Source organism: Bacillus rossius, chromosome 3 (genome assembly GCF_032445375.1).
Source record: "Bacillus rossius redtenbacheri isolate Brsri chromosome 3, Brsri_v3, whole genome shotgun sequence".
In the NCBI taxonomy this organism is placed as follows: Eukaryota; Metazoa; Arthropoda; class Insecta; order Phasmatodea; family Bacillidae; genus Bacillus; species Bacillus rossius.
Genome location: NC_086332.1, coordinates 72,410,238 through 72,425,025, shown reverse-complemented (window position 1 = coordinate 72,425,025; position 14,788 = coordinate 72,410,238). Strand labels below are relative to the sequence as shown.

The 14,788-nt window shown below is 38.0% G+C and overlaps 1 protein-coding gene across 2 annotated transcripts in view; it reads left to right on the top strand.

Moving 5' to 3' along the window:
- The window catches only part of LOC134530888 (tyrosine-protein kinase hopscotch), a 121,389-nt gene that overhangs the window by 28,208 nt on the left and 78,393 nt on the right, over positions 1–14,788 (top strand). For both annotated transcript variants that reach the window (XM_063366167.1, XM_063366165.1), the window contains one exon: positions 7,056–7,183. In XM_063366167.1, coding sequence (XP_063222237.1) covers positions 7,056–7,183 — 128 coding nt within the window. The remainder of the gene's footprint in view (positions 1–7,055; positions 7,184–14,788) is intronic.

Sequence of the window (14,788 nt, the reverse complement as noted above, 5' to 3'; positions counted from 1 at the left end):
CTGCCGCTCTACCAAGTGAAGCAAGAACAGTGTTATTATCAACAGCACAGGTACACGTGTTTGATTCAAGTGGAACTCCAATGGTCGTGAGGGCTCTGTTGGATACTGCCAGCCAAGCTAGCTTCGTCACAGAGAGCTGTCTGCAAAGATTGAGGCTTACTCGTAGAAGATCTCATCTACCAGTACAAGGTTTAGCTAACACTTCAGTGAATGTGGCCAAGTCATGCGCCTCCATTGTTATGGCACCAGTTGGTAGCACGAGCCCCCAGTTTGCAGTAGATGTATTTGTAATTTCGAGAATCACCTCCAATTTGCCAAGTGCCAAGCTGAGCGCCAGGGTCCGTGGTGCAGTGGCACATTTGAAACTTGCCGACCCTGCATTTGACACCCCTGGTCCTGTTGATCTGTTAATTGGTGCAGAGTTAGTTCCTAGACTCCTTACTGGGGCCAAAATTGACGGTTCTCCCGTAGCTCTGGACTCTGTGCTTGGGTGGATACTGATGGGACAGGTGGACACACAAGTCCCATCATTGACTGCAACATCTTTGTGTATCTCTCTTCTCACTTCACACCCTCCTTTGGATGAGGTAGTAAAAAGGTTCTGGGAATTAGAGGAGTTTCCTGCGACAACACACAAGTCTCCTGAAGATGTCAAATGTGAGGAATGGTTCAGTAAAACTCATCTGAGGTCTGGAGATGGGCGTTACAGTGTATCACTGCCCTTTCGGCAACCTCTTCTGAAATTGGGTGCGTCAAGGCCGCAGGCTCTTAACAGATTTCTTCGTCTTGAAAATCGTCTCAAGTCTGATCCCAAATTGAAGGCCATGTATTCAGAGTTTATGAGTGATTATGTAGCTAGTGGTCACATGGAAGAAGTAACAGAGTCACAGATTCCGTCAGAGTCGTATTATATTCCCCATCACTGTGTGGTTAAACCTGAAAGTTCAACTACAAAACTGAGGGTGGTTTTTGATGCATCCGCCAAGAGCTCTTCAGGTGTTTCGCTGAACGATGCGCTCTTTACTGGCACCCGGCTTCAACGGGACATAGTTGACCTATTGTTGAGTTTTCGTCTGCATGTAGTAGTCTTCACTGGTGACATCAAACAGATGTACAGACAGATAGGTGTACACACTCGTCATCAGGATTATCAGCGCATTGTTTGGAGGTTTAATGATGCTGAACCTGTGAAGGATTATCGTCTCAAGACTGTAACCTATGGTGTCTCTGCAGCACCGTTTCTCGCATTACGTACACTTCAACAATTGGCACAGGATGAAACCGAGCACTTCCCAACTGCATCACAGGTCTTACTTACAGATGTCTACGTTGACGATGTTGTCACTGGATCTAATTCGGTTGATTCTGCCTGGGCCATTCAGAGGGAGCTTATAACACTCCTAGGAAAAGGAGGCTTCAAGCTGCGCAAATTTATGAGCAACCACCAAGCTCTTCTGGATTGGTTGCCAGTGGAGGATATTGAGATCCCACAACCATTTTCATTGGATTCAGACGATTGTGTCATTAAGGTCTTGGGTCTGCAATGGAATCCTGTGTCGGACACATATTCCTACAAGATACAGCCTAGTTCTGGCAATGCCACAAAAAGGACAATCCTGTCAAATCTGGCTAGGATTTTTGATCCTCTTGGGTGGCTCACCCCACTGAGTATGTTTGCAAAGCACCTGATCCAAGTCTTGTGGGCACGGAACCTGGGCTGGGATACTGAACCACCGGATGACATCCTAAGCAACTGGAAGAACTTCAACACTCAGCTGTCACAACTGTCATCAGTTACCATTCCCCGACTGATTCGAGGACAGGCAGGAGGTTCCTACCAGTTGCATGGATTTTCGGACAGCTCCGAAATTGGTTACGCAGCAGTTGTGTACTTGCGCATTGACAACCCTGATGGTACAGTTCTGGTACACTTGCTGATTGCCAAGTCGAAGGTAGCGCCACTCAAGGTTCAGTCGCTGCCTCGCTTAGAACTATGTGGGGCCCTTTTGTTGGCTCGCCTGCTTCACCATGTCATTGATGCCTATGGAGCGACACTGCACTTCAGTTCGGTTACTGCCTGGACTGATTCACAGGTAACTCTTGCCTGGATAAACTCTTCTCCACATGAGTTAAAGACCTTTGTGGCAAACCGGGTTAGTCACATTCAAGAGCTAACTCGTCCAGAATGGTGGAAGCATGTTCGTTCGGAACATAACCCGGCAGACTGTGGATCCCGTGGGCTTCTGCCAGCACAAATTGTATCTCATCCTCTGTGGTGGTCTGGCCCTTCATGGCTGAAGAAGGCTGAGGACCAGTGGCCTGAAGGTATTCCGTGCATTAAGGCTTCTGACGTAATCCTGCTTGAAAGGAAGGTAGTGGCATTGGGAACTTTTATCTCCCCTGGGGACTTGGACACATTATTGGAACGTTTCAGTCGGTTGACAAGGCTGTTGCGTGTTACTGCCTGCTTGTTCAGATTTATCAACAATTGTCGTCATCCACTGGAAGGACGGGCCATAGAAGAGCTGTCATCGAAGGATCTAAACACTGCCCTAGAGTTCTGGATACGTTATGTTCAGTCCATGTGCTATCGAAGTGATTTAATTGCCTTGAAGAAGGATCAAATCACCTCCCCACAACTTCGTAGATTGCTACCGTTCATTGACTCCAAGGGAGTGATTAGGGTGGGCGGCAGACTGTCTCATTCGGATCTGCCCTTTGAGCAGAAGCACCCAGCCCTTCTTCCTAAATCGAATCCCCTGACAAGACTGATCATAGGTCATTACCATGAAGTTAATCAACATCCGGGAATACAAGCACTCCAGGCCATTCTCAGGGAGAAGTTCTGGATTAAGCGTGCAATCACCAACCTTGTGCACCGTTGTGTGCGTTGTTTTCGTGCATCTCCATCATCAGTTGCTCCGCTGATGGGAAACCTTCCAGCTATGCGGGTTCAGCAGGTAAAACCGTTCTCAAGGTCGGGGGTTGATTAAGCTGGTCCATTCTTGATTAAGATGGCCCGTCTTCGCAAGGCTGCTGTGCTGAAAGCATATCTATGCGTGTTTGTCTGTTGCGCAACAAAGGCAGTACATATCGAGCTAGCCTCGGACTTATCGACAGATGTGTTTTTGGCTGCCTATAAACGTTTCATTGCACGTCGAGGACGTTCCTCGGACATCTACAGCGATTGTGGCACCAACTTTGTTGGGGCACGAAATCAGCTCTCCGAACTACAACAACTCCTCACGTCGTCTTCCCATCAAACAACAGTGGCTTCATCGCTCGCACATCTTGGTGTGACTTGGCATTTCAACCCGCCAGCTGCTCCTCACTTTGGGGGTTTATGGGAAGCGGGTGTCAAGTCGTTCAAGTCCCATTTGAGGAGGGTGATAGGAGAGCAGATACTAACGTACGAGGAGTTAAACACAGTATTGGCTCAGGTTGAAGCAGTGTTGAACTCAAGGCCGTTGTGTCCCCTCAGTGCGGATCCCAAGGACTTCACTCCTCTGACCCCAGGCCATTTCCTGACGCTGGAACCGTTAGTGACAATACCCGAACCAGATTTACGTCAGGTAAAAATGAACTGTTTGCATCGCTGGCAGCTTGTATCCCGACTACATCAAGATTTCTGGCATCGCTGGCATCGGGATTACCTGCACACGCTGCAACAACGTAGCAAATGGCAGAAAAGGGCGTCAGGTCTTGCCCCCAACCAGATGGTGCTGGTCAAGGAAGACAGGCTTCCACCTCTGCAATGGCCGCTGGGGCGCATTGTTGATCTTCATCATGGAACGGACGGCGTGGCACGAGTGGCCACTGTACGCACTGTCACAGGCACTGTCAAACGGCCAGCAGTGAAATTATGCCCGCTCCCCTGTGACTGTTGAAATCGGTGATTTCAAGGTGGGCGGTATGTTATGTATATTGTATAGTTTCCGTGTAAATAGACCTTGGACATTATAAACATTGTTGGCATTGGTCAACACACTTGAGTTTTGAATCTCGCGCGCCGCGCTGCTGGCGATAGTGGCGCTGCTACTTGGCTGCTGTGAGTTGGCTGCCCTGCTTCCTCCGGAAGTCAGTTGTTCTACAAAGGCATGGTGGTAAGTGGTGCTATCGGGTACTCTTGCTATCTGGCGACATCGGTCGCCAAATTAAATAGTTTTTGTGCAATTCGCTGTTTTATAGTCCATTAATGAACACATTCATAGGTCTTGTATTTCAAAATAAGAACGGTGATATCTCCTAAAGTATTTGGAATTTCCTATCTCCGCCGGGTTTAATGAAAAGAGAAAGTTTAAGAGCATAGAATAAAAGTATTTTCGTATTTTTAACATTTTTTCCGGAAATACCGCCCAACTACATATTTACCATAAGATCGCGAAAAAATTATTAAACTGTATGAACATTCATCTTTATCTGCTGGTCGCAAGAGACTTCGCCTAGAATATGACGAGGGAATTCTATCCCAATAAATGTACATATCTGCAAAATAGTCTAAAACATTTGTCATTTTGTGTTCGACAGATATAAATTTTGTATACGTAGGCCTAGAATTTAGGCTACTGTATTACGTTCAGTAATTTTTTTTTAATTTTTGTTGTTTTACAAATATTTGCTTCCAAGCTAATGTATCATTTGATCCCCTACTACTCTATTTTCAAAAATTCAAAAGTACTACGTTTTAAAGGTAACTTTCAGAATAAAGTACTTTCATTACTATATAAAAGTTGAGGCTTTATTGATGTACTTTATAACGAGATTCTACTGTGGTGACTGGTAAGAATGTTGACAAATACTTTTGCACTTATGCTATGGTTTTGAATAAAATTTTGCTTGGTGTCGGTGATTAAATCATGCCTTTATACTTTCTTTTTGTAAACAAGTTAATTTTAATAATACTCTGCATTTTCAAAAGAAATAAAATTATTAAAGATCATGAAAATACTTGCAGCAATGAGGATCCTCACACCCAATATTTGTATAGGGTCTTGATATTTGCTGGTCTTTAAACATGACAGTTATATATAAATAATGGATATTTATGGATTTTACTACTCGACTCGAATTTAACTCGAACTCGAAACATTTCTTGAATACTCGCTCAAACTCGACTCGACCTAAAAATCCTATACTCTCATGACTCTAATATATATGTTGCATTTTTTCAATAAAATAATTTTTAATAGATTGGTCTCAAATGTAGCCTATACATTCAGAACAATAGATAAATTGGCGAACATTTGTGGTTTAAAAATGATTCACTAAGAGATGCACAATAAAACAAATTAAATTCATTTTTCTGATCTATGTACTTTGGTACAAACGTTTGTCCGGAAATAACAACTATCCTTGAATTTTAAACATTAAAAGATTACCTTTTTTATGATTGAATTAAGTTTTGGGTAAATGCTGCCTAATTCCATGATATAACTTGCATTTTGTAGTGACATGCTTTTCGGTTTTTTTTTTTCCTTCTTCTTTTTTGTCACAATTCACCGTGTAATCTTGTCTCTAATTATCCCTTAACTTAGTGGGCTGTATAGGGGCAGCTGTCTGTGACAAGTGGATAATAGCTTGCAACCAAGTTTACCTATCAGGTGACCAGATCTTAATGAGTGTAAACAAAACAAACATTACAATATCTTACACATGTTATAATTCTAAGAAATTCTATAACATTTACTGATTTGTTATGCCAATGGCAATGAGTTTTGGTTAAATCATTTGACATTCTGAGAATATCAGACTTTTACATCATCGTATTGAGGTCAAAATATTTCCTTGTTTTTCTATTTAATTTTTATGCTTGCTTATATATTGAAAATTTTGTTTTGATAATGAATGTTGAAACTTTGTATGAAATTTAGTTTATTTATGTATTCAGGGACGGGCATGATAGAATTATGATTCATAGCTGCTCTTAATACAAACTGAAAATTATGAACATGGATGCACAGCACACATATATAAACATGTAAATGTGTGTAGATATGTGAATGCTTGCATGTATATTGGAACTAAAAAAAAAGGAAATTTCTTGTATTGGACCAACATTTGTATAATGCTGTCAAGACAGAATTTCAATGCATTTTTAAACTATACTCTGCTTTACGTAAGGTAAAGTACACACGCAGCACACCGGTGAATTCTCTACACGTCTTGCCTCTGTGATTTGTCTACGTTCTTGAAAAGTATCATGTGATTTCAGCCTCAAGAAACTCTCTTGAGATAAAGCATGAGAGATTAGCATACTGTATTTCAATGTTGATGCTTATGCTTATACATATATTGCATTTTGTGATTTCAGAGTAATATCTGACATTGAACACAAAATACTGTATAAATATGAGTACATATATATATATATAGTTAAGAATGCCAAGCATTTAAGCCTCTTAAGTTCCTTTAAGCCTCTTAAGTTCCTTTAAGCTGCTTCAGATTAGAGGATTCCGATTTTCATGAGTTATCACATTAAGTTGGTCTATCTGATTGCAGTCTGTCTGATTTATGTTATTTATTAGCTACCCAATTGGTTACTGGGTTCAATATGATTCCTGTGGTGATTCTCAATCAACACTAGGGACTTTTCAAGCTTTAAGATTAGGAACTTAAACATACCATATTGATTCCAACAGTTTTTATGCCATAACTTTTTTTTTATTGTTTAATATTGAAAATTTGTCTTCATTAAAAAATAGATCACATATGAAGGGACATACAAAGTCTTACATGACATAGTTTATAGTACTGTATTGTTCTGAAAAAGACACTTTTTTTTGCTGATTTTAAAATATCAAAATCTAGTGTTGTCCTATAATCCCAACCTCAAAAAAAAAAAGGATATTGTTTAACACATGCACAATAAGCATCTATTGCAAAGGAACTATGTTTAATGTTTACAATGATAAAACAAAATACTGTTCTGTGTTATTGTTTCAGCTACGTAAAAGACTTGTGTGACATGACGAGTGCAGGGATCGTGCACTGGAGTGAAATTGGAGTGACACACCATCAGTTGTGTAGTGTGTATGTGTACGTGTGCGTGGGTACAGGCCAGAAGAAGGAGGGCAAGGAAGGCATCACGGTGGTGTACCGAAGCGTGTGGAAGGTGTCCAAAGGGAAGAAGGTGGAAGTGGCGATGAAGATTCTGAAGCAGGAAAATCGAGACAAGTACCTGAAAGTGAGTGTTTTTGATCCAATATCTGTCCTGAAGTGCCATTATTCTCAACATTTTTCAGTATACATACACCTCTAATACATGGTTTGTATGTAAATGTGAATTTTGTACATTATACAATTTACAGTATTCATTTTTTTTTCAAATATTTTTCCTTTAATAACAAATCTGTAGAATACTGAAGATTTCATGATATTTGAGGATTTCATTGGTCCATCCTTATTTTGAATACACATTATCACTGTATACTAATGATGGGTTGGTCCCGGTTCTTGATTCTCGGTTACTCTGGTTCTCAGCAAATTAACTAGCACTGAGAACCGTAAATATAATGTCGGTACCGGTACCATGAAAAGCATAACGGCTAAATCTTTCCCAGTGACAATACAATAGACTCCCGTCATAATGATGTTTGCAGCTTTACATCACTTATAACTAGAGACCTGGAAATATCGCAACTCATTGCGAAAAATCACCAAAAAAACAGTAGAAAATGTGTTTTAATGAAAGTTAAATACAGGAGAATCCCGTTATAGCGAGCACGGTAATAGCGAGAACACGGCTATAACGAGGTCTTTTTGAGGAATTTACGGCGTGATCGCGTGAGGCGCGCCTTGGTTTTTTGTCTGCTATATCTTCACCCCTCTCGCTCGCCACTAGACATCTTGCCGTTGACACCTGTCACATTCTTCAGCCTTGCAGTCGCCACCTAAGTGCGTGGCTTTAAAAATAGAATCTCTACCTTTCTTTCTTTTATCAAACTTCTGCTTGGCTTCAAGGCCAAGATATGCTCGACTCGAATAAACCAAGCCTTTGAATATACATATACTTGTACGCATTTCTTATTATTTAGAAAATAGACAAAATCTATTTTTTCCCGCCATTAAACATAACAATGCGCACTTTTTAAAAAAAAATATAAATGCTCTTAATTAATTTGTTGGGACATTTTCATTAACGAATAATAACATTGTTTATAACTATATTGGGGCAAAAAAGTTAGAGCCGTCTTTATACTTGTTGCTAATTGATCGCGTTAATAATACACAAATATTTATAAACTTGTTTGGAATTATTTGTCGTGACACGTTTACAAACACGTCAAGTTATTTATTTTACTATCTGACAAATAGTAGGCACTACCGTATTTATTTCCAAATCGCTAGGACAGTTTTCTTGTTTTGTTTCGGTCAGTTGTTGGGGTAACTGTCCGGGAAGGGGGTGTTGATGGTTTGAGTTTAATCCCAAATTTATTTTCAAAAAAAATATACATGTTTCTTTAAATGAAAAAAGTATAGTTTTCCAGCAACTATTTCGTTTGAGGCGTACGTGCGTTGCCGCACTCCTGCTTTTTTTGTAAGGAATTAAATTGTCGCGCTACACTAGCACCACCTGTTAGCAACATCCCGAACCAACATGGCCGCCAGCAGACAGCCGGCGTCGACAATAGATAGCAGGACAATGCTGCGTCGGCCGCGGGCTGAGATGCTATACTTACGTGGCGTGGTAGGGTATTCTGGTTATTTTGACGGAATCGGTGATTGCATCCGTACTTGTGGGGTATCGTTTTAAAGAGAATTCACACATCTGCTCACAGAAATTAAGATTTTGTTAATAAAACCTGTTATTTTCCAATAATACAGGTTCAAACACAATTTTTATGCTATTTTTGGTTAATTTTTATTTTTTGGGGGCCAAAATCTGTCCAATTCGGTTATAGTGAAGACACGGTTATAGCGAGGATCAAACCCGGAACCGTGACACCTTGCTATAACGGGACTCTAGTGTATGTTTTAAAAGGCTTTGTGACTTTGCATTCACTCATAAACTTATTTGTAAATGATTTCAATCCCAAGTTTTCGTATCTGTTCACAAATTTTTGTCATTAATTTTTTTTAATCATAAAACAAATAGGTGTGAATGCATGATGACAATGTTTTTTTTAACCATATGTAGTAAATTGCTTAAGATAATATGGTACACTATATGGAACTCAGCATTACAAATTATTGTGTCGTACACCCAAAATTATGGTACATGGCTGTAGATTATTGCTGGACCGGCAGTGAGATGCAGAGATTGTATGTTTATTTTGGTTTCAGACAAGTAGCATTTGAAAGATTATATAAATCACTTGTTCACTGTGTTATATTGTTATTAAACCTGTTAGATTATCCACATTTTTAAACTATATCAAACTAAATTCCCTTCACTGGTGTATGGCAGAAGCTGCCTTCAAGCAGGAAGAAAAAAGATAATCACTTATCTTGGAAGCCCGGTGCTTATTCAGCATTGAAAACAAAAAATTTATTTGTTTGTCCACTTGCCCTCACTCTAAAAGCCTTCAAGGCCACAAGACTGGTAGGTAATTTAAATCACCATCTCTCATTCCTCCAGTGCTGACTGGCTGAGTTTTTTCATCACTCCCACCTTCTTCTCCAATAGGAAGTTTTTTTCCTTCATATGCCCTTCTAACACTCCTGGTCACGCTTGCCTCAGCACTTCCACCCCAGTCAACCAAATTTTTTCCAACCACAGATTTTCAAGCCAAACAACCCAATGACAATAATAAATAATTCCAGTATTCTGGGTGTTGGGTTTTGAAAGACAAGGGATCCTTTCATTATTTAATGGATATAAATATCTACTTGCTTTTATTAAATATTTATTAAATAAGTATTGAAATTATCTTCTCTGATAATATTTTGTTGTAAGTAGAATTTAAGAGGGATTAATTTTTTTATATAAATACATTAGAATACCAGTACAATGTACCTCACTATAACTTATTTTTTCCTTTAACATTTTTTTTTTAAATAGGGTGGCCACCCATTTGACATTTTGAAATTCCTGGTTTATTCCAGGTTTTCTCAACTAACTGAAATTGCATGGCAACAAACTTGAAAATTATAAATCACAACAAACAATGGCTGTAAGATATTTTTAATGCCGTAAAATTATTGAACTACATAGGAATTATTACAATTAGGTATATACACTTAGAAGATAACAGGAAATGGACAACTTACTTGTTACTTTCTTTTCATTGAACTCTCATCTTCAATTAATGAAGCTGCTTTTGCTGCATCTGCTAGCAGTTTAGCCTTCTTGGCTTCCAATTCCTTAATTTCTAAGGCCTTCCTTTTCTTTTCTTGGATAGCAACTGACTCTTCATGCTTTTGTTTTTGCTTAATTTCTGAGAGTTCCACATATTTTCCATGAGCATTCCGCCACGAATGGATAGGACTTTTATCAATTAGAACTTTTCCTATGCCCCTAAAATTGATACAGAATCATACACCTGTCTTAATGCTATCAGACTCTCTCAATGTTGATTTTCAACAAGGCATTCTGCGTTTACTGAAAAGCCCCTTTCCACCTATGCATTTCCACGGGACATAATCAGCATCATTTTAACCAACAATGTAAGATTTGGTGAAAGCTTATCAAAATCAACAACTTGCATCCAAAATTTAACCAAGAATTTATCATTTCTTCTGTACGATTTTACAGATTCCAGCAGATATGGTAACTTGCATAGCTCCCTAAATTCACTTTTTTATATTGTCTGCTAGCAAGCTAGCAGAAACATAACACTTGCTAAACACCATAAAATCTCTGCCTTGGACGTTTCTTCGTTAACAAGAAAAGTTTTTAATGCCGGAACTACACTGCTTGAGCAAGGCAAATCTAAAGTTGGTGTAAGTGCTACAACCAAAGATGTAGGCTTTAAATCTCGTTTTTTCTTAACAAACACATCCATAGGTAAAGATCTTGCCTTATTTGTTGCCGCAAATGTGTGCTTTGAACCTTTAGCATGACTAACAAGGGCGGTTCTACCCATACTACTAATATTGTTTTTTCCATTACACAATTTGCACAATGCATTTGTACTACACTTGGGGTCCCAAATTCATCTTTGTACTTATCACTGTACGTGGTAACGGAACACTTCGGCATATTAATTACACACTGTTGCAGATCACATAACCTTACTGTACAGAAAAAAGTTATATTTACATCATAAAACAAATATTTGTTACATCAAACTCTTTCTGTTGTTCACTTAGGATATTATAACGATTCGTTATATACAAAATATAAAAAGATGTTCAATGCCGATTGTAATTTTTGTTTTATTTTTTCAAAATAGAATGCACAGACGAATCCAATCACTTTCAATGTTTTACTCACTCGTTCAACACGTACATCTGCCTGTCGAAAGATGCTCGCAGCTCGTGCGATGAGAATTAACGAAAAATAACGTCCTTCAGTAATATTTTACTGTAAGTACACAAAGTCAGTGTGGCCTCAAATGTGCAGTTCCCATGACCAGTGGTGAATCCCAGCTTTTGTCTCTCTCGTACTGGGGAATCACTGTTTCGTTCTCACTCGCACTTACAGGCCTCTTATGCCTCTCTCTTTTAATACCTCACCCCAGACACCGTCCCGTGTTCTAGAATTATGCAACACGTTAATTAAAATTAAGAACAGCAACCACAACACAAATTACTTGACAAGATTCAACTTATTTAGAAAAACCTGAAAAAGTAGGCCAAAACAGGGCAAACATCCAGTACAGCGGCTTATTTGTTAATAATTACATAAAAAATACTGATGATTTAAAATGTCTGTTAAAATACAAGGTACATTCTTAAAACACATCGCACGTGAAATATCAACCCTTAAATACATAAAAACGGTAAAATATCATTAGAAAGACTGTTTAAGAAATAATTACATGCATAAAAATAGTTTAAAAGAAAATTATTTAGCTAGGAGGGCAGGGTTCTTGCAAGGTTACAATATATTCATCATAAAACAAATATATGCAAAATCAAACTCAAATACAGCGATTTATATTAAATGATTACTGTAAACATAAGACGGACTTGAGCCACGCACAAAAATACTTCAATTGATAAAACCTCAAATGCTGCGCGTATGGACTTCTAAACGTAATATTCCAACATCTAACACACTTCACTTGCGTAGAAAATCGTATAACCTTGTCCAAGCACTAAAACTGTACAACAAAGATGGCGAAGCGCACGTGCGAACGAGGAAGCAAACAGGTCTAAGTCATGTGACTTGACTGCTAGAATGCATGCTGGGAGAAATATCGATTGATCGCTGTGCGCGTGCGTAGCTGCGCAAGCAGGCTCGTCACATTTTTTTTAACAATAGACATAGACAATCGAAAACTGTGGTTACTCGCCATCATAATGTGTTATTTTAACTTACATTTAAAAAGAAAATTATTATTTTAAATGTTTATACAACAAATGTATTGGAAAGCTAAGGTTATTTACTGCTGATGCGTATACATTTCATGATGAAAAATCCCGCACATACATGTTCCCGACTCTCTACGAAAATTCCTGGCTTTTTCAAGGTATTCTCAGTGCTCACGAAAATTCACGTTTATTTCACGGATTTCCCGAATATTCCGGTTGAGTGACCACCCTGTTAAATCTCCACCAAAAATTGTATATTTTCAATGCAAAATATTTTCATTTCAAAGTATCATAATTTTCAATACATCGTTTAAAATCCACTACTAGCGTGGCATTGCTACTCAAGAATTTACTTAAACTGGTAAATAAATTCCAACTAAATGATTAATGTTATAAAACAAACAGAAATCAATCATACCACTGTAATGTAATTTCTAACCTCTAAAACGTCAAAATAAAATTAATGTTTTTGCGTACTACCATAGATTAACGTACTTAATATACGTCGTGAACAACACAACACAATTTTCGATACATTGAAACACTGAAGTTCGAGAGAAAAGTGTATATTAATTCAGAGGAAAGTGTCATGCTAATATATTTTTTCAGTCTGTGCCATGATTGTTATTGTTTTGAATTTATTTTCACGTTATGTTTTGTAGACACCTCATTGTATTTATGCTACAAATATGAGTGATCCTGGAGATAAAAAGAAACCAAAGCAATTCACGCTTAAGTAAAAAGTGGAAATGCTCAGAGAACTGAATAAAGGGAAAAGCAGGATGCAGTTGCAAAGACATATGGCATTGCGGCGGCGACCGTAAGCACGATTGTTAAAGACTGGGCAAAAATTATGAAATAGAAACAACACCAGTGTTGATTGACAGTGACATTAGAAGTGAAGTCATTCGATCACAATCATCAAAAGCTGGATCAGATGATGATTCTGACTGTGAGGAGCCGCCTGTGACAGGTACGGAAGCTATTCTGAGCTTAGAAAATCTGAAAAAATTCATCTGTAAACACGAAAAGGTTCCAGAAGAGATCAGAAAATCTTTCTATGACATAGAACATTTTGTTCAACAGAGCATCATTCAAACTCAAAAACAAACTGAAATAACAGATTTTTTTTTTAAAAATAAATAAACTTAAGTTATGCAGAAACACCAACATTTAAAATGATTTCAGATGTTCGCCAAATGATAATGTTGTATCTTATAATAATGCTAGTTTTTATTTATTTTATGATTTTTCTCTTTGTAACGATGATATATATGTATTTTTCAGTACTAAGTACAAAAAATTGAGGTCCCTGTAAGTACTTAGTAATGAGATTCTACTGTAATTGCATCTAGTTACACAAGAAACAACTGTGCTACTTGGGGCTAGGTGGCTTGTTTGTGGTCTAATTATAGTTAAGTGGGGTGCTAATGAGTTATTATAAACAAACACACCATTTATTAGAGCAGACTGTATCTTTGATGTGACTTGAAATTGTTTGGAAGTTAACTAAAACTGAGAACTGGGAACCAATTTTTAAGAACCAGAACCAAACTGAGAACCGGGATAAAAGTAGAACCGACACATCACTATTGTATACTATATTTTTAAGAATTCATGAACTATAGAGTAAAGTTGTCCTGTAGTTATCAAGTAGGAATTACTCAAACATATTACTGCTATAATAGTTAAAGGTCTTGCGAGACCGTTGATTCGTGGTACAGACTTTGTGATGTAGAATTGTGTTATTTTAGACTTAAGGTGCTGGACCGTGTCCGCAAGCCATTTTAATGCATGTACAACCAACACCACTGACAAGTGGTAGATGTCAGGAAATTTCATCGGCCTAATACTACAGAACAAATTGTGCTCATCGTGATCACGAATTTTCATACCTCTATATACTGAGTACAGTAGTTTGTGATCATTGAGTATCACTAGGGATAAGATTATTTAGTGACTTGCGATAAAACTGAAATAACACCGAAAAGCATGTCAATACACCGTGTAACACTGAAATGCAAGTTAATACACCTTGCATCACCAAAATGCAAATGAAATCATGAAATTAAGCAGCATTTAATCAAAACAAATAGTAGTAATCTTTTAATGATCGAAATTCAAGGTATGTCATAATTTCCATACAAAGTTTGTATTAAATTGCATAGATCAGAGAAATTATTTTTTTTCTTATTTTGTTTGACAGAGCATTTCTCACAACTTTTAACTTTTAATGCTTGCATATTTTTTTTATTATTGCTCTAAATGTATCTCTTGTAGACAAACTGATTTAAAATGAGGGTTTTTTGTAAAAATACAGCTTGTTGACATTACATTTGTATGGGGATTAAGTTTTACAAAACAGAATTTG